Genomic DNA, 21,300 nt, shown 5'->3' on the forward strand with positions numbered 1-21,300 from the left:
GCTGGATCACCGGGAAATTTACAACCAAGGAAGTAAAGGGTAGCGCTTAGCCTCTAGGCCAGGTTCTTGGTGATACAAACAGAAAAACTGGGAGATCTACTCTAAAGAAATGGTTCCACTCCAGGGTTTTTGGTGCTTATGTTGGGGGGCGGGGAGGTGGCGGCTATTGGCCTGGGGGCTGCAGTGGGTGCAGTGGGAAGAAAAGGGAGCGTAAGGAAAATGAAGCTCCTGCGACTTCACATCCACACCAAGCTGCTTGGGGACCTCTGTTACAGGCTCTCTGAGCTAAGAACAAGACAGGAGAGTGTGCAGCACAGTGGTGAGGAGCACAAGATGTGGAGTCACAGAAAGCTGGGTCCCCATCCGACCACAGCCAGCCACTAATGAGCTATGCGACAAGACCAAGTTAGTTACCTCTCTAAGCCTCGGCTTCCTTCCCTGTAAAATGGAGCGAATACAACAGACCCTTATGAGGCTGGTGCAAAGATTAAATTAGATAACATATGCAAAGTACTTATTACAGTATTCGACAGAGTAAGCCCCCAAGGCAGGGGCGAGAAAAAAGAAGGAAGCTAAAAACTACTGAGCACTTAACACTCCTCTCCTCCCAGCTGAAGCTGTATAAACATCATCAAATACAACTCAACTATGAGAACACATTGTATGACGATTTGGGTAGCAGATTTTATCTTCCACAGTATGCTTTGCTTAGGCAAATGTCAAAAATGGGTTTCCACTTCCAGAGCAGACAATGGTGGAGGGAGTGGAGTCAGGGCTGGCGGGCAGGAGCTCAGAAAAATACTCACCAGGGAAGGATGACAAATGTGTCACTTAACTCATTCATCTGTCCAGTCCCAGGCCACACACGCATGGTGAGCACTACGTACAAATGTTTTTTTCCTTTTCAAATTTTTATTCAAATTCTAGTTAACATATAGTGTAATATTGGTTTCAGGAGTAGAATTCAGTGATTTATCACTTATATACAACACCTAGTGCTCATCACAACAAGTGCCCTCCTTAATACCCATCACCCATTTAGCCCAGCCCCCACCTCCCTCCCTCCATGAACCCTCAGTTCTCTATCACTACGAGTCTCTTATGGTTTGCTTCCCTCTCTTTTTTTCTTCCCCTTCCCATATATTCATCTGTTTTGTTTCTTAAATTCCACATATGAGTAGAATTGTATGGTATTTAGCTTTCTCTGACTTATTCCGCTTAGCATAATACACTCTAGCTCCATCCCTGTCATTGCACATGGCAAGATTTCATTCTTTTTGACAAAACTATGTACAAATCTTATAGACCGGAGGAGTGTGGACGCACGTATGCAGAAGCCTGGCAAGAGAGTGGGATGTGACTGCTAACAATGCACTGAGTACTTTCTCTGCTCCAGGCCTGTGCAGAGCATCACACGTGCATTATTCTATTGCCACCCTCAGAGCAACTGCAGTTTACGATTCCAGAAACCAAGGCTTAGATCAAGGTTTAGAGGCTTGCAAAAGCCAAAGAGCTTGTGAAGAGCAGAACCAGCATGTAAGCCCAAGTCCCTATGATGTCAAAGCCCATGTCTTAAGCCAAACATTTCAATGAGAAGAGGGGGAGAATTTTCCATGAAGCAGGGACAGAATGAGCAATGCCTTATTTAGGGGATCCCTAAGTATACCGATTAAGAAAGAAGGCTCTTAGAAATACAGGTTGGAGTTCCAAAGTTAGAGTCTACAACTGCCAGAATTAAAGACTGTGAGATGTCAGTGGCATCTGGACTTACTTATAGATCGTGAGGCACCATCTAAGGACTTTATTAGACAGTATTTTAAAAATACTCATCTTTGCATACAATGGGCTAGAGTAACCATCTTAAATCAATGTAACTCTTTACATGCTGGTCATCTAGAAATGAAATCAGAGCAAGTAATGAAATACACTTCTAAGCATGAGACAACAATCTGGTGCCACAGCAAAAAGTCAAAAAACGCTGAGGTTTCAGGGTTGACCAGCACCTCCTGGGATGATGAGAAATGAGGACTCAGCTAATTCCTGGAAGGTAACAGCATGCCTAGTTTTCAAAGAATTTAAAGTGAGAGTAGGGCACTCACAGGGAATGAATATTAAAAATTAAACTTCTTAATGTTAAAAAAGCTGTGTATCCTCACTTTATACAAAAATACATTTAGAGACAAGAGACAATATAAACCAACCATCACAATACCATCAATCTCCTTATTAATGGAAGTTCACCAATTAAAGCTACAACAGTGTAAGCTCAGACACCGTCACTGTGCCTAAAATCTCTTCATTCCTTCTCCTGCCTTCCCTCTCTTCCCTTGGCATTTACTGACTCAGTGCCTACTATGGAGCAGGCATGTAGCTATACAGGTAGCAAGCATATGAGGTCCATAGTCTATGAAGGGAGATAGACATTAACCAACCAACCACAAAAATAAATGCCCAACTACACACAAAGAAGTGCTCGACACATACCATACCTATAAAAAAGGCTCACAACAGGTGAGGGAGGACTATGGGTACTGCTAAAGCCCGGTAAGAGGCTATGTGAGCTGGGGACACTTACCTAACCATGTTGCAATGAGGACAGCATCAATTCCATCTATTGGCTCACAGATCCGAGCCACGACTGGGTGGATCTGCTGAGCCAGGTAGTACTGGGTATCAATGGTTAAATTGTCCTGTTTCTGTAGCTGCTCAGGTGCATAGGCCCTCTGACTCGCAGTGAGGTTTGACCCATCCTACAAAAGGACATGGTACAGGTAAGGTTGTAGGAAATTCAGTCACATGTACACGGTTGGCCAAAAAGAAGGACAATAATTCAAACTTTATATATTCAATTCCAAACACCAAGAAGTCCTTTTGACCCACTGGTGAACATTTCATATGTAAGAGCAGGAAGATCAAGGAAAACATGTCACCCCCACTGTCCAAGAATGTAAATCCAGCATGTGTTGTGTTCTATTTTTTGTTGAAACATGAAACCAACAAGATGGCATGACTAGATTAAATAATTCCACCTGCCATATCATAAAAGCACACTGAGAAGACTTGCTAAACTATTAGTCTAGTCAGAAAGGCCTTTTAGGGGTGATAAGCAAAAACATGTGTGGTCCTTTTATTGTTAATACAATCCCTTCATGCAAAAACTCTAGTCATAATCTCATCTTTAAGGCCCCCAGGGTTATATTTTCTATGAGAGCTTTATGTATCAAGAAGCAGATGGGCAAAGAGAAAAGAAAGGGGTATGAAATCCACAGACTAGTAACTTATATACAAGATATAATAGACGGGAGTAAAATTAATGAGCTATCCTGGTGGAGTGGCAATGCTCTAGAAGCAAAATACTTGGCACTGGAATGAAGGGCATACCATTTTGCACTGTTTACATGGCTCTCCTCAAGGAAAGAAAGATGGGTCGGAGAGTATCTTTTCAAATCCTCTTAATAAAAATAAAAGTCGTGTAATTCTATGTAAGTGGTCCATATACAGCCCTGTGTGTGAGGTCACCATCATCTGTGAATCAAAAAAAGTCATCACACTACTGGACCAACATCTGACAACTCACTCCACTCCTCTTTTCTACAACAGAATTTAATATTCAGACTAGTCAATTTTAACTATTCACAGTGCTAAGCTGCTCTGCAAAATAGACAACACGAACCCTATTCTTTCATTCCTGCTACAATCAGCTCCTTCTCAGCTCAGCGTCCAGCCCAAAGCAGAGGCTACTTGCACAGCACTGTCTTCAGACTGGAGGCAGGGGCCTCTTTCTCTGGCAAGGCTCTTGATGGAAACAAACTGGAATGTTTATCAACTAGGTTCTACATAGTCTAGGATATAAGGAAATACTTAGACAGAAAGCAAACCTCGGATTAAAAGACTTGCCAAATAATTTTTTTTTCAGGAGTTCACAACACGGTAAAAGAAACTGCGCAGAATTCATCACCTTTAATTGTTGCCCTTTGTGAAGTCTGAATTATTAGATAAGAGTAAGATGACAGCCAATGACAAAGAGTGTGAAACATTCCTGGGCAGCGTCTTTACGCACTACAACTATATTCAGATTGACTTCATTAACTAACACCTGAAACCTGATCAATTTACAGAATTGTATTTAAAAAAAAAAAACTGGTCTGTCCTTAAGATTACAGCAATACTGAGGGGCACCTGGGTGGCTCAGTCAGTTGAGCATTCGAATCTTGATTTCAACTCAAGTCATGATCTCAAGGGCAGGAGATCGAGCCCTGCATTGGGCTCTGCGCTGGGTGTACAGCCTACTTGAGATTCTTTTTTTTTTTAAAGATTTTATTTATGTATTTGACAGAGAGAGACACAGTGAGAGAGGGAACACAAGCAGGGGGAGTGGAAGAAGGAGAAGCAGGCTTCCTGACGAGCAGGGATCCCGATGTGGGGCTCGATCCCAGGACCCTGGGATCACGACCTGAGCTGAAGGCAGACGCTCAACGACTGAGCCACCCAGGCGCCTCTCTCTGAGCCCCTCTTAGAAAAATAAAGATTATATAGCAATGTTAAGTTTGCCACTTTTTAATGGTGAATAAAAATCAAATTTATACAGGGGTGCCTGGGTGGCTCACTCGGTTAAGCATCTGCCTTTGGCTCAAGTCATGATCTCAGGGTCCTGGGATCGAGCCCCCTGTCAGGCTCCCTGCTCAGCAGGGAGTCTGCTTCTCTCTCCCTCTTCCCCTCCCTCTAACTCGTGCTTGCTCGCTCACTCTCTCTCAAATAAATAAAATCTTTAAAAAAAAATCAAATTTTGGGGAGCCTGGGTGGCTCAGTTGGTTAAGCGACTGCCTTCGGCTCAGGTCATGATCCTGGAGTCCCGGGATCGAGTCCCGCATCGGGCTCCCTGCTCAGCGAGGAGCCTGCTTCTCCCTCTAACCCTCCCCCCTCTCATGTACTCTCTCTCTCTCTCTCATTCTCACTCTCTCAAAATAAATAAATAAATCTTTAAAAAAAAATCAAATTTCTATAGGCAATTTTTCTTTAAAGGCATGTGAGTTACCTTCCAATATATCATTAGAAGATGTTCTCACAGTAAGTTAAATTTTTTAAAAAAGCAGTTGAAAATTTCTAAGCATATCCTCAGTTAAGAAAGTTTTTATTTTAAATAACCACATGAAGGACCAGCTTTAACACTGACCCAAACATATTTCTTATTGTATTTAAAAAATCTGAATCCAAACATGACTAAATTCAAAAGAATTGGTAAGACAGGTTTTGCTGTGTTGTGTTGGGAAAACATTCAGGCCGTGACATAAGATATATCCCTCACAGACCTAATTCTAAAACTTAGCGAGATCCCATGGTATATGCAATAACACGTGGCATACACCTTTAAAACCAGATTAAGAAGCAATGTTGGTCTCCCCCTCCGATTTCTTCCTGCTATCTTCTTCTTCTTTCTTTTTTTTAGCATATAATGTATTATTTGTTTCAGAGGTACAGGTCTGTGATTCAACAGTCGTAATGTATGGTGATTAATATAACAATAAAAAAATCAAAAACAAAAAATAAATAAAAATAAAGTTTTTAGTTGTACAGCATAGGAAAGATAGCCAATGGTATTGTCATAGCTTTGTATGGTGACAGATCAGAGCCACACTTAGAGTGTGCATAGCATATTGAACAGACTTGTCACATCACTATATTGCACACCTGAAACTAATGTAACACTGTGTATTAACTACACTTCAATTAAAAAAATACTATTCTAAAAAAAAAGGAAGCAATGTTGGCCTTCCTTGAAGTGTCTATGTAGTAATTTGTAAACTTCACAAAGTACAAACTTCACAGAGACAACCAGGTACAGTCAATTCATTCAAAACTATGTCGTCATCTTTAGTAGGAAACTAACTGAAAAAAGTTATTTAAATGGGTGACAAGTGGACCCCTTAAAACAATTATGTTAAAGGCATGCCTTATGGAAATTATGTCTAATGAAAGTTAAATAATTGAGGATTTAAAACTTAACCAACAAGCGGAACTTGATTTAAGATCTCAGCAAATAATTCACGTACGTTTTACAAGGCGACAAACTACAATATAAATTCGACACCAAAAACATTACTCTCTGAACTCATCTGAATTTATAGCCAGAGTAACTATCAGTAGAGTACTACAGTCTAAATATAAATTTCAAACAAAACAGAACCTGTCTAGGAGACCTACTATTCGTGGAGGGCACCTTTGCTTAGAGCAGTATAGTTCTCTTCAAAGTATATCATCATACGTTTTCAAAAAGATATTCTAAAAATATGGTTGTGTTAAGAAACAGAATAATTTGAGTGCTTAAAAGCAAAAGACGTAGGGAGCTTTGGCTCACAAACATGCTCAAAGTGGGCCTGACCCACTGCTAGGGAACAGAGGCAAATTAAAGTCCTACAGCTTTTCCTGGGATACAATGAGAAGCATAAACAAAAAGAAACATGGACTGTAGTTTTAATAAGCAAAAAAGTTAAGGCCCAGCACCAGTGGATGGGGAAAATGTTGAAAATACATAAAATTGGATTTACTGTACTATATCAGCATCAGCATTTTTGAGCTTTTCTAGCTCAATAAGACCTAGGAAAAAGAAATCATAAGACCCAATCTCTAGACATCAATGAACATAAGCTTGACTTTTATTTAAATCTATCAATCATACTACCATACATCTCCATTCCAGATTTAGCCAAAATATAACTGTGACTGGATTTCATTATTAGATGTTATTTCATGGAACTTATGTAATTTTTCAAAGCTATATAGCCATCTGCTCCTGTCATTAATAATCTAAGAGCTTTTCCATGTATGTGAAGTCATAAGTGAAAAAAAACTAGCCTATTTACCAAAATCTTTATTTGCATAATATGAAAATTGTTTTTTTGAGATGAGACTTGTCAGAGGCAATATGCAAAGCACATTAAGGGCTTGAGCGAGTCAGACATTTATGGAAATATTTTCCTGCAGGAATTGGCTTTCTATAACAGTTCTTAATCAAGGGTAACCCTAGGAGGGAGACAGAGTCAAGTGCTGATTCCTGTCCATGTACTTAAATCATTTGTTATGTACATCATCCACAGCACCGAGCAGATATTAGCAGATAATTTTTAAATTCTAAAAGACTCTATGATTTAAAAACACACTGACTGTAGTTTGACAAAGATCAATCATAATGCAATGAAATTTAAGGCTTATCTAATTTTTTTACTGTAATAACAAAATGCAACAATTAATTAATTAAAAAGAAAGTCTTTTAACAGACGAATTATGCCTTTTGGTAAGTATACCACACCACAGTAATTTTAAAGAATTTGGAAAGAGGCTGTGACTTTTTCTTTTTTTTTTTTTCAAAAGGAAGAGATGAGACCTCTCCTTTGCTCCAACTGGAGTTAAGTGCTTTCAAAGAAAAAAACTGCTCTTGTGTCCCACCCTCTCTCCTCATCCCTGTCAAGAGGCACACAACTCTCCAAAGAAACTGGTTAGTGGTTTAAACCTATGTTCCAGAAAGGGTAGAGGTTCCTCAGAGATGCCACATGGAAGAGGGAGAAGGCAAGGAGGTGGGTTCTAGGCCCCCACCACTCAAAATACAACAAACAAACAAACTGGTGAGATCATTTGTGTTTTCCTCCTAAGGTATGTTTTTGGGGTCTCGCACCCTTCTCCATATTATCAAGCACTTCATATTCTTTTCAAGTAACTCTGTGAACATAAGCCAGGGAAAAATGTATTTACTCTCTTATTCTAAGTATTCATAACAGAATCTGTGGCAAAAGGAATGATGATGGACTGCTGCTGGACATATGACCAAACCTATATATAGTTTCACTGAAGTTAATTTAGGGTTGAAACAGCACCTACTGTTATGCACCTGTCTCACCAAAACAATTTCAGTGAACCAGGACACTGGTCTTAAATATTTTTTGAAAATTTTAATAAAATATGCCATAGCTCTAACACTTCGAATGTTATAAAAACAACCAGACTAACCCATCTCTTCATACCATCAATTATTTGGAAGACCAGTAAATAAGACACTGTGGTGATATGAGTTTTACTTTGGGTTATGGGGTCCACGAGTCTTATTAATAGCTTCAGTTTTACCTGACAGATGACATATGACACGGTATCTCCAGCTTTCACCTTTCTGCCCCCTTGAGAATTCATCCACAGGGCAACATGCACATGAGGTAGGCTTTTTTTATCAGGGTAATCCTGGGGATCCTTTGTCAATGCCTAAAAGAGGAAACAAAAAGCCCCAAACTTTAAATCTCTTCTCACACAGATATACACTAAACACATCTTTCCTAGAATCCTATCTGCCACATAAACATTAAAAGAACAGAAGCTGTATGTAGAAAACAGTGCCGCAGTCTTTAGACATTCCATCCTCAAGGCTCCTCCCTCCTTCACTTACTAACTAATATAACCAGATGCAACTCTGGCAAAAAAGAAATAGAAGTTTATGGGCCATGGCACGTAATACTTGCATATAAAAAAAAATTAAGACTACAAATTCAGTTTTCTATCAAGCCTTTAGAGTTTCTCTTAATGTCTGCAATTCCCTCACTGAATTAAGTGGTTAGTAAAGACTGATGGAGATCGGCTACTCTGACTTAATGATCTGTTTCTCGAAGGCTCCTCTAGCCTAAATAAATCTCAAAGATACCAGAAATCGGTGGATTTATTCACACTGTCAATTTAAGCTCTACAAAGGCCGAAAGAATGAGTTTCTAAGAGAAAGTAAGCCCCATGAGAGCAGGAACATGTCAGCCTTGCTTGCCGCTGCATTCAGTGCTCAAAACAATTCTTGGCGTACAGTAGCAACCAAATGCTTGCAGAATTACTTCGCTCACTCTGCAATAATTCACTAAGTTCAAGCACTGTAAAGCACTGTGAGATGAGTAAGACAGTCACTGGTTCTAAGTCATCTGCTATTAGTAGACGATTCCTCATTCTGCGAATAAAATCTCTAAAATAAGCCACATGTGCCATAAGGGAGATGTGAACAGTGTGAGGGAGAGGGTTTAGAGAGGCAAAGATCACTTCCATTTGAGAGCAGAAATCTTAGGAGAAAAAAATTTGAGCTGGCATGTGAAGAAAAAGAGGATTTTAAGAAAAGGTGACAGGAGCAAGAACATTCTGGGCAGAGATAAAAGCAAAAGTTAAAAGCAAGAGGTAACACAAAATACAGTCCATCAGAATGGAATTCAGTATGCACAAAGGGTAGGAGGGAGACATCAAGCTCTGTGGTGGGTTTCAAAAGACAAGAGGAGGGGCGCCTGGGTGGCTCAGTCGTTAAGCGTCTGCCTTTGGCTCAGGTCATGGTCCCAGGGTCCTGGGATGGAGCCCCGCATCAGGTTCCCTGCTTGGTTTTAGATTTCCACATTACAATAATCTTTATGAAAATGCCACTTAGATAATACTGGTGTAGAAACAAAGAATATACAAATATCCAGAAAAAGTCCTGAAATATTTCTTTTTTCTACTATGTATTTGTGTGAAAATGGATTTTCTTCGTATACTTCAACCAAAACCACACATCACAACAGACTGGATACTCAAGCAGATATGAGAAGCCAGATGTCTTCTACCAAACTAGACATTACAGAGATGTGCAAAATTTTAAAATGATATCACTCCTCTGGCTAATTTTTCTTTGTTTTGAAATATATAGCTACTTTTCAAGGAAAAATGTTATTTTTATAATCACATACTGGGTTTATTGCTATTTTTAAACAAATACATAAATGCTTTAAGAGTTTCTCAGTTTTAATTTCTAACAGTAAATATTAACACAGGCCACGTAAACAAAAGCTCTTACAGTCCTCAATTATTTTAAGAGTGTGCAAGTGTCCTGAGACCAGGAAATGTGAGAACTGCCAGAGCAGAATAAAGCAGGTCTTCCAACACGGCTGCACATACCCATGTCATGTCCACTTTCTAAATTATACACTCAAGTGTAGGAGAGTGCCTAGGAAATGCTCCTAGTATCTGAATCTCCTCTAACCCGCATTATGCAGAGTCTTGATTGACTTGAACGGGTAATACTGCATAGAAATCTTAATCAATAGAACTCTACTTAAAAAAACCATTATCTTCTTCAATTGACTATACTTCAGAGCAATATTAAGAAATTCTGAATTTCATGTGACATACTTTCCAGTTATTAGATTGGGGCTATTTGGGGATCTTACAAGCTAGTTTTAGAAGGCTTGATTTAAAAAAAAAAAAAATGCTTCCTGGTGGTTAAGGCTCAAGTTAACCAGGGCTATACAAATCAGCTGTGAAGTACTTTGTGTTACTTTATGAAAAATATCTAGGCTAAGATTGCGGTAATTCAGAAAATCACACATGATGTTTTTCAGTTGTTTTTAACAACAAGGGCTAAAATCTCTAGAAAGGCAAATCTCACCACTTTACCCCTCCACCCTAGGCTAGCCTCCTATTTTCAATCCCTCCCAAGATCACAAAAATATCCATAACTACAGATATACAGATATTCTGTCATAAGATCATCCACAACCAGTGACATAGACTCTTCCATTCCACTCTCCTTTGAAAGAGATGAAATGTAAAAACTGAATGGCTCACAAGTTTTAAACATTGCAAGTATTCAGACAGATGTTGATCAAGACAATCACCTTTGACATAAATAGCTTGCTGTAAACAGACTTAGGAATAACTATGATATAGATAGTCCTTTCATCAGAATTCACTGCACGTCTGTCAACACTGCAGAAATCCGTTTTCTTCATTTAAAAAAAAGTATAAAAATATGGGACAGGAAATATCTTTGAAAGACCATTTCCATCTTGTAAACATGGACCATGCTTTGCTTATTCAATTTTATATCCCAGGACGTAGCACTGTGCACACACATTGATGAATGGAAGAGTAGGAAATCAAGTGAATTCTTTTAATATTCACTGAACAACTGTTATTTGCCAGCTACTATATCAAGGGAAATGGAGAAGAAAAAGACAATAAGTCACAATTTTAGCTCTGCCACACAGAATGAAGGCACAGCCCTAATCACATTAAGTATTACTATTATTATGAATAACAATGTCACTATAAATTGATAACTAGTGAAGCTGAATGATGATACATGGGGATTCATAATACTATTCTCTACGTTTGTATGTAAGTTTAACAATTTCGATAGTAAAAACCTCAGGATAACAAGACTGCAGACCGTTCACGAGCACTTGGAGACTACCAGTGCATCCGGGACTCCAGTTTCTTTGCTTACTAGTCATACTGTGTCATCATTCCTATAAGAAGATGAGTGTGGGCGCAGTGTTCTTCTGCCAATAATGTGGTCACGTTTGGATTCAGCCTTCCAAACTTCTGACTGGAACCCCTTGGGATAGAGGGTCCACATCTCTAAGAAGGTAGATCGTGTCAGGGATACAATCTGTACAATCGATGCAAAAATTGATCAAAGGAAGACTGAAGTCATAACTCCTACTCATGCACATTTCTGAGACAGACCAAACAAAATCTGAAGGGAAATCACTTTTGAGATGTCACAGGTGATGCCATGCCAATGGATAAACACTGCATCGCTTCAAGTGAAGAGCTAGTGCCAAAGCACATGGCCTCTTACAATATTTGCTTCTATTTTTTTGTACTTCCATGTAGAAATGAATGTCTTTTTTTGTGACATTAAAGACATCACAGTTAAGGTGTAGGAAACAAATGACTCACTTAAGAGTAAATACTAATCCTAAGGATATGCATAGAAAATATTCATCTTCTCTAAAAACCAAAGAAATGTAAATTAAATGCAACGGTGAGACACTGCTTCACATTATGATAGCACTATTTTATTTAAAGATCACCAATGAACTATCACCAATACAAGCAAATCTGTGGTGAACCTGGCACACACATTTTGTTCTTATCAATGGGTATCACCCTTTTACAAAGCAATTGGGTAAGAGCCATCCAGATATTTGCATCTTTTGACTCAAGTAATTCACTTCAAGGAACCTAAACTAAGAAAATAATTCATCCAAAAGCAAAAAGATTAAGATAGAAAGATGTTCAATAGTTATTTCCAGTATCCAAAATAATGTAAATAATCAAACAGAACTTTTACTCTATCAGTGAAATATAAGATTAACACGATCCTTTTTAAGACAATATAGAAATGTGAAACAATCTGTTTATGTCAAATAAAAACAGATTTCAACATAATATATATTGTAATTGCTTCAGTGTAAAAATAAAATAAAATAAAAAGAGTAAGGAACCATGCAAAAGTGACAAGCATCACTTTAGCACAGGGGTATCATGAATGAGTCTTAACTCTGTCTTCTATTTAATGTCATCATTAGATTCTTTTTCATTAAAATTCCTTTTTTGTATCAGCTTTGACAACGAAATCTATTTATCACAAAATGGGTAAAATGGTATTTGCAAAATTGGCTTCTGAATATGTAAGGGTACTCTTTTTAAATGGGGGGAAAAAGGAAATCTGCAACCTAACATCTTATATTACACAGCACTTTGGAAACCAAGGTTTTATTTTTCAAATCAGGTAAGGAAAAATATTCCTCATTTTCAACAACTAAGACTGTCCATAAAGTCTAAATTACATAGTTGAAAAATATAATAAAAGCACAAGTGCTCTGGCTACAAAGAAAATGCTATAGCCATCTTAATTCTAAAGAACTATCTATGTCCAAAAAAAGCATTCTGATTACAGTACCTCTAAGGATCACCTTCTGTGAAAGTCACACACACACACGGTCTGTCTGTCTCCATCTTTCTCTAAGCTTACAGGCCTGTCCTCCCAAACAACTATAAATGAGGACTATGGAGAAGGTAATATTCTCTAGTCCCCTAAATATCAACTACATCGCTCCACAGAATCTCTGGAAATGAGGCTTCCATCAAGTAAGAAATGCAGAGAGAAGGCCCCTGTGGCTGACAGGGCAGCACCAGTGGCTGGAAGAGGAAGAGTGGTATGCTAACACTCCATCCGTGAGTTAGTTGTTAAGCAGCTTTCATCACCAGCTAGAATTTATTTCGATTGCAAGGATGAGGTGGTTCTTCAACTAGCTGAAGGAGGTGAAAAACACATGGCAGCAGCTGGGCTCAGCAATAAATGCTACATTTACCTTGTTAATTTCAAACTGGCTCACTGGGACACTGCCATTTAGCACATTTTCTCCAATTTCTATTAACCTCTTCTGAATGTTTTCCACTATAGTGTCTCGGCTTTGATCAGAAAGAATCTGGCCAATGACAAAGCTGCAAAGGAAGAGAGGGATTCATTTTTTTAATATTATACTTTATTAATAAAGGAGAGAAAAGGAAGATAAATGCCATTAGATTAACATGTGGACAAGAGCTGTACTGAAAGCTAACATGAGGGTGAATGTCCAAAAGGCCGTTACTATTTGTTTTTTAACATTAACTCTACCAAAGGTTTACCAACCTTGGAATGTCAGGTTTGCCCTTAAACATACAGACCATTTTCTAATGCAGCAGCTAATGCTTCATACAAAATGTGGACAGAGAAAGGTATGTGTTCCACCCACAACTGTATATATGCAATTACAAAATTCACAAGCAGTTATACTCTACTCATAGGTTAAAATTTAAAAGACAAAAATTTCACTTTCTCCATAAAGCACCAAGTACCTCTGATATCACCAAGCTGAGATGACCATTAGCTAGGCAAGCAGAAATATAGTTTTTATGCAAATTTTTTAAAACCCAAAGATTTCAAATTTCTCTTTCTTCAGCTTCATTATATTCCTCAGTGTTCTCCAACCTTATGCTATCCCTGAAAAACTTATTATTCTACTAGACCCCCTCAAAAAACAAGGGAAAAAAGAAAAAGGAGTAAGGAAGCCAATATTTTATCCATTTCTGAGAAAATGCAGAGCGAGGGTTTGACAGCTGCATTATAATTTGTCAGAAAAAGAACCCTGACAAAAACATTTGTATAGCTTTAATTACTAATACATTTCTAACTCAGAGAAATTTACTTCTATTATGATGCATCTTTTCTTAGAAAACACAAAGCTGAAGAGAACACTCTAATCGACAGTCTATACAAAGTAGTTTCATCTTTGGGTACATTTGGGGGCAATGAAGCATTTCAAACTTCATTTCATAAAAGGCTAACAGTGACCTATAGTCGGATGATCAACTTTGCCTAATCAAGAGTGGTTTTGCAGAAGCAACAATTGCTCAATCTCCCAACTTGAAAGCAAGAGGACTGGAAAACAAGTAAAAAGTGTGAATATTTGGCAATATTAAAATTAATTTAAATTTTGCTTTAAAGAAAAAAAATCTTCTATTTTCAGAATTGGGCAGGTTCATCAGACAGGAATATCTAAAATGATGGTACATTAAATACCTAAGGATTCAGGCTTTTCTAAATGGATGCTTTATAAATTAATGTGACCCTTTAAAAAAAAAAAACAGGCCTTAGTATCACAATTTCCAGTCTCAGATGCAAAGCTAAAGGATCAGCCATGACATTTATTATTTCTGAGGTACTTATGGTATTTGAAAACTAGCTCTTAAATTAATCTAAGATTAGTAAGAATCTTATTTTTTTTCTTTTTCCTAGAGATTCATAAGAATCTTTACATACAAATGATATGGATGGGAACAAAGTCTCAGTCCATGGTCCACTATGAATCCCAGAATATTTAAGCTACAACATGGGAACACCTTAACAATTATGTTCCTAAAGAGGCTCTACAACGATTCAGGAACACAACACAAGGCACTTTCTAATTAGACTATGAAAGCAAAACAAAACAGACACAAGCCAACATCAAAGAAACCAACTCTGTAGGGAGCTAAAATGTGAAGGTTCACCCTCACTGTGAGTTACAACTCCTAAGATGTATCTTACAAAAAGTACCTCTTACTGAGCAAATTTAGCTTTTGCTAAGTTTTAATCTACCTGGGAAATTCCACTCCAAATAAGTGAGAAGCATTAATATGTAACAACAACAACAACAAAAGAAGTTGTGTGCTTGGGCTTGGAAGAATCACAGATCTTCTCCATGTCATTAATACTCCAAGTTTTTACAGACAAACAAAAAAAGCAAAAATGAAAGCTGAACTCACTTTCCAGTTTCTTTAGCAAGATCACACCAATCTCTTCTAACTATATCTAACCCTTTCAGCTCCTGTTTGGTGGAGTAATTCCCATCCGACGTTGGCTCAACAACCAGAGCACCATACTTCTTTTTCTTCAGCAGTAGCAGAGACTTGAAAACACCATCAATGTCTATTTCAAGCAGTTTGTACAACTTGTTCACTTCACTTTTTACCTGTGAAAATTTCAAGCATTAATACTAGCTTCTCAAACATCTACCAGGGAGAAGATGAACATGCTACAAATTTCCAAGAGTTAATCTAAACAGAACTTGAATTCACACAAGACTAGAATGCATTTACTCAGGTGATATACAAAACAGTATTATGTTGAGTATGATGCAAAACCACGGAAAGAGCACAGGGACAAAAACAGATTGAAAAAAAAAAAAACCACAGTAATATAAATATATCATCCCATTCAACCAAAGGACAGAATTGGCAGGTCCGCCCCAAGAAATTTACAAAAATTATGAAATAGTCTTTTTGAATCTAAAAACTAAATGCTTATATACTTACCTCCAAACTACTGGATTAGAGATTAGATAGTCCAACAAGTAGATACATGGCTAGAAATAAGTAAAACTTTGACTATTAAAATAATGTCTAAGGGGTGCCTGGGTGGCTCAGTTGGTTGAGTGTCTGACTCTTGGTTTTGGCTCAGGTCATGATCTCAGGGTCGTGGGATGGAGCTCCACATCAGGCTCTGCACTCAGTGCAAGAATGTGCTTGAGATTCTCTCTCTCTCTCTCTCTCTCTCTCTCTCTCTCTCTCTCTCGCCCCTTCTGCCCCTCCCAAAATTCATAAGAATCTTTACACTCTCAAATAAATAAATCTCTCAAAATAAAAATAATATATCTCTCTCAAATAAGTAAAATCTTTAAAAAATATCTAAGATCTCCCTGTACCTCCCAAACCACCTTACATATAAGTAAATACCTATATGTTGAAGAAAAAATGACCAGTCACCTGCTCTTTATTGATAGGATCAAGGCACAGCCAATCACCTCTAGGGAAAATACACAGCTTTTTGAAGTCCAATATGAGGACAATAGGCCAGGCCTGTTCTCAGGTGAAGCCTACAGGTCAAATTTCACACATATTAGTGGAGAAAGGCAGGAAGTTGTTACTTTGTAAGATGTTATCTTAGTTCTAGTTTATTGGGATAAGATCTTAACATAGCAAGTACTCAAGAAACACTTGCTAATTGTAAACTGCAATTAGGAGGCAACAAATGATTACTCATAAATCATAAATGTGTCTACATGTATGTACATAGGTGTTTATCCATATCAGCTTATAAAACCCATCTGAATACTACTAGAGATATATTTTTCCTCATGCATGATAATGTGATAAGTATAAATATGATATTTTATTTTTAAAAGATTTTATTTATTTGGGGGGAACAGCATGAGCGGGGGTGGGGGTGGGGAAGGGGAGAGGGAGAAGCAGACTCCCCGCGGAGCAGGGAGCCTGACTCGGGGCTCAATCCCAGGACCCCAGGATCATGACCTGAGCCCAAGGCAGATGCTTAACGACTGAGCCACCCAGGTGCTCCCATATTTTAAATTTAATTTTTTTTTTTGCTTTCTTCTTTTATCAGAAAGTAGACACAGGGTATATCACAGGATGTGAAGCAGTGTGAACCCCCTGGCAAGACCCAGAACAGCAGCAGCCAGAGTCAAAGATACCACTGTAGCCAGGCTTAAGCCCAACATCACAGAAGTGTGAGAACATCACAGTCACCAGCCTTAGAAACAAGATGAAAACATCTCACACTGTTTTCAAAGTAAAAATGTATTTCTCATTTAAGGAAAAAAATACTCTCTTTTGAATTTTACCCTTAAAAACAAACAGTTGGAGTAGAGGTTAAGAAAAATAAGAGGATGAGGAAATGAGAAGCACTGTGTATTATTTTCAGAAGCACACATGTACACATATATGAATTTATAAAGTTCCATGTTAAAAAAATTCACAAAAGTAGGTAAAACAGATAATTTCATCAAATTATCTCACCTTGTTTCCCAATTTATATACTTCTTCCAGATCAGTGCTGTTGGTGTTTATCATAATTGAATCTGTATCTCCATAAATAACTTCAAGATTCATCTAATAAAAAGCAAAAGTTATAAAATTTAACAACAAAAACACAGTGATCATCACATACAATGAAACTCAAGATTTTCTATACTGCAGAAATTACAGGTTCCGTTGATTTTTCAAAAGTTTATGTTTATTCTTATCCATATTGTCAGAGGAGTACAATCAAAGATTAAGCTCCAATAAACTAGAAAGGAAAGCCACTGTCACATTAAGAAAATCTAGCTAATTTTCTTAAAACAAATAGACAGCAGAGTGGCAGAGGAAATGTCTAGTTTTCAACTGAAACAAACTGTGGAACTGAATAATATAAAGGAGGATAAGAAACTAGGAAAGGGGGTGTCTATACTTATCCACTGTACCATAAGCTTAGTGGTCATGGCAATTTATAAAGCAGAAACATAATGCGTTTTTAAAATTCAGGGGCACAAATCCATATGAAATTCTTCACAGTTTCAAACAGTATTCAGTAGAATATGAAGAATGCCAAAAAAAAAATCAATCATAACAAACAACACTAGAGCACATACAGTATAAAGGCCTGGAAGTAAACTCTAATTAGCACTGTTACTAATTTGCTTGAAACACTCACATATAGGCTTCAAGCAGCGGCTAGATCATATCAGTGTTAGTAAAAGAAAAAAGCTATAATCCATTAGGAGGGATTATAAACGTAAACTAGGCATCCTAAGAAGCCATTTCCAGTCTGTTTGGGTTACAATTTTCCTTGAATACAAAAATGTCACGAGGTATGCTATTTAAGAGTCATTGTATAATGAAAATGCTCAACATTACCTTCTGTACCATCTCCTTTGTATGCATCAAAATCTAAATGAAAGAAAAAGTCAAGATTAATGCATTACATAGTTACAAAACCATAAACATAAGTACATAGAGACAGATAACCCAATGACTGGTCATACATTTTAAAGCTCTTCATGGTTTTCTAACTACAACCCTCAAAATAACAGTAATATCAACATAATCTGAAAGTAAGTTGGCCTCTACATTGATTCTTAGCCAGAGATACGTAAGTAGCTCTACATAAATATCTATTTAAGATTTATGTAAAGATCTATTTTTAATAAACATGCATAATAAAAACATCCCTTTATTATATGGCAAAAAGGCAAACTCTTCTCATTACTAATATTTAAAAAGAACTGCATGGCTGAAAAACAAAAGCTTAACAGCATTTCAAATCTGGCAATTCTTACCCATGGTATTCAAAATCTTAAAAAGTGAAAAAAATAAATATATATGCAGTAGATTTAAATTTCTTCTCAAGACTGTAGATTTCCTGAAGGCAGAGAGTAGACCTTCACATATTCTCTGGAGCTAGCACAGTGCCCAGTACAAAGGTGGGGTTCAATAAATATTCAGTGAATGGAGACAAACATCTAGATAATATGTGTAGACAGGACTGCCCCTAGACCCATATAGCCGCAGACTGGAGACATGTATTACAGAGTCCTGTAAATCCTGAACTTAGATTATCTTTTACATCTACCCCTTACTTTCCACTTCCACTGCTTCCTCTCCTTTATTACAGTCTCCTCATTTTGTTCAGGCATTCGCTGTCCTATGTTCTTAGAGATGAAAGCCCTTCCCTTGTCCTGGGGGTGGTGAGTGGTGGTGAATATGGATTAGGGCAATCGATGTTTGTTTGTTTTTTTAAAGATTTACTTATTTATTTATTTGAGAAAGAGAGAGAGCGAGAACAAGCAGAGGGAAGAGGCAGAGGGAGAGGGAGAGGGAGAAGCAGGCTCCCCGCAGAGCAGGGAGCCCGATGTGGGGCTCGATCCCAGGACTCCGGGTCATGACCTGAGCCAAAGGCAGATGCTTAACTGACTGAGCCACCCTAATCAATGGTTTTAATAGTGGCTGTAGACTGGAATCACCTGGGGAATCTTTAAAAAAAAAAAAATACCAATACCGGCCCCAGGAATTGTTTGAAAAAGCTCTCCAGATATTTATGTTGCAGGCAGGGCTAAGGACCAATGGCCCAAGACAATCATGACAATGCCATTCTGAAAACGGTTTTCAGTTGACAGTCTGTCCCCTTCCCAACTAGACCACAAGCTCCTGGAGGCCAGAGCACATGTTTGTGCCTAACTCCAGCTTCACATGTGACAGGTGCTCAAAAAACCATTTGTTAGTTGACTGATGGGTCTTATAGTAATCCCAATTACTTTCCTGAAATTCAGTTAACTCCTAAAAAACATTCACTCTCCTCCACTTCATCTTCACTTTTAAACATCTCAATTGCAGGGAAATGCATTGTGGGAGACTATCTGACAATTCCTTCGGGAAGAGGGCAATAATGAGATCAACCAAGTTAATCACAGTGAGGACAGAACTACTCATCACAAGTCCTCCTCACCCTCCCCCCTTCCACCCCACCAGGCTTCACCTTCCTCATCACAACAGACAACTCCACAAGGTAACCATTACTAAGTAAAATACCTCAGACGCAGCCTGTCAACCTTTCACTGCAACTCAGCAATATGCAGGAACCAATTTCCTCTACTCTTCTTTCACACCATGAACGAAACCTTATGTCACCCTTGAGTGTACCTCCAATGTGTACTGGCAACCTTCAGCTTTCAGATCTACCACCCGCCTCTATTCTCTCCTGCCACCAACTCACAACCATTTCCACATACAACCTGAGGGCTGCTACCAAAATGATTTTCTCTTTGACAGCAGAAACCTGGTGTTGCATCTTTTGCACAAAAATGGTAGAAAATGAAGCAAAACATAAAGACTATACTGCAACTGCTTTTTTCCACCTAATACTTTATCTTAGAGATTATTTCCTATCTACACACACAGAGCTGTCTTATTCTTTTTTAATGGCTATACAGTATTCCATTGTGTGAATCGATCATGATATATTTAACCAGTGTTATAGTAATAAACATGTAGGTTGTTTCTGATCTTTGCCTTTAAAACCACACTTCAACAAATAATCCATATACATAAACTGCCAGTAACAAGATAAACTCCTATAAGAAGACTTATTGGGTCAAAGGTTATATGGGTTCAAATTTCTTACAAATATAGCCAAATAGCTCTCCACAGAGGTTATACCAATTTCTGAGGAGAGTTTTATCACCATCTTTCCAGGTAGCTGATGACTATGCTCCATTTCAGGTTCAAGGTCCTCACCACAGCGCATCAACTCTTCAGTCCATTCTATAGGCGACAACCCACAACCAGGCTGACCCTGACCTTTCACGCTTCTTCACTGAGCACTTCTACATGGTGGGTACCATAGTGCCCTGTCCGGACCAATGCTTACCCAAGTGTTAATGAGCGGGATCACCTGAAAGCCACCCTTGATTCACACTGCTCACTGGGGAGGGCTAGCTGTTAGATACCCTGTGGGCTAACAAACTGTTAGTATGTAGCAGAGGGCCTGGTGCACAGGAGCTATTAATGATTATTTGTAAAATGCTGAATGAATAATCCTAGAGAGTGGGCAGTATTACAAACCCCATTTTAGAGATGAGTAAAATTAGGCCCTGTGATTTTACCCAAAATAACAGGACTAGTCAAGAGCTTGATCTAGAAGCTGGACCTTACGTCTCATTTTCTTTTCAGAATGTTTCACTGCCTTGTTAAAAAGCCTGTACCACATGACTGTTCTGGAAGCCAACAGTCAAAAACTTATACTTCACAGGTATTTTCCCCATTAAGGAAATGCATTTTTAAAAGAAGTCACAGGTATCAAGAAAAGTCTACTGGACACATGGTACAGTGATTACAAGATGTCCGTTCATAAGTTCACTTCAAATTGACATGCCTAATATTAAAGCTACCCATTCTGACAGAAAATCATTTTATAAGTGCCAACAGCTAGAAAACAGGGCTATAAAGGCTTGCTAAATTCATTAATAAGGCAGTCTGCAGTTATCTGATTTCACAGCAACACCTGCATATTTATCTACTCATTACCAATTGGATGATGGAATTTTTTCAAGCACATTTCAAAAATCTGCCAACTTCAAGTGTAAAAAAATAAACTTTGTGGTTAATTTTTCCCTT

The 21,300-nt window shown here is 38.1% G+C and overlaps 1 protein-coding gene across 4 annotated transcripts in view; it reads right to left on the minus strand.

Moving 5' to 3' along the window:
- The window catches only part of POLA1 (DNA polymerase alpha 1, catalytic subunit), a 299,784-nt gene that overhangs the window by 163,705 nt on the left and 114,779 nt on the right, over positions 1-21,300 (minus strand). For all 4 annotated transcript variants that reach the window (XM_073901954.1, XM_025857680.2, XM_073901952.1 and 1 more), the window contains 6 exons: positions 18,046-18,078; positions 17,167-17,259; positions 15,118-15,323; positions 13,143-13,275; positions 8,116-8,247; positions 2,576-2,750 (listed from right to left, as the gene is read on the minus strand). In XM_073901954.1, the coding sequence (XP_073758055.1) occupies positions 2,576-2,750; positions 8,116-8,247; positions 13,143-13,275; positions 15,118-15,323; positions 17,167-17,259; positions 18,046-18,078 (772 nt within the window). The remainder of the gene's footprint in view (positions 1-2,575; positions 2,751-8,115; positions 8,248-13,142; positions 13,276-15,117; positions 15,324-17,166; positions 17,260-18,045; positions 18,079-21,300) is intronic.

Source organism: Callorhinus ursinus, unplaced genomic scaffold (assembly GCF_003265705.2).
Source record: "Callorhinus ursinus isolate GAN/ISIS: 27379988/994484 unplaced genomic scaffold, GSC_fseal_2.0 scaffold16, whole genome shotgun sequence".
Taxonomy (NCBI): domain Eukaryota; kingdom Metazoa; phylum Chordata; class Mammalia; order Carnivora; family Otariidae; genus Callorhinus; species Callorhinus ursinus.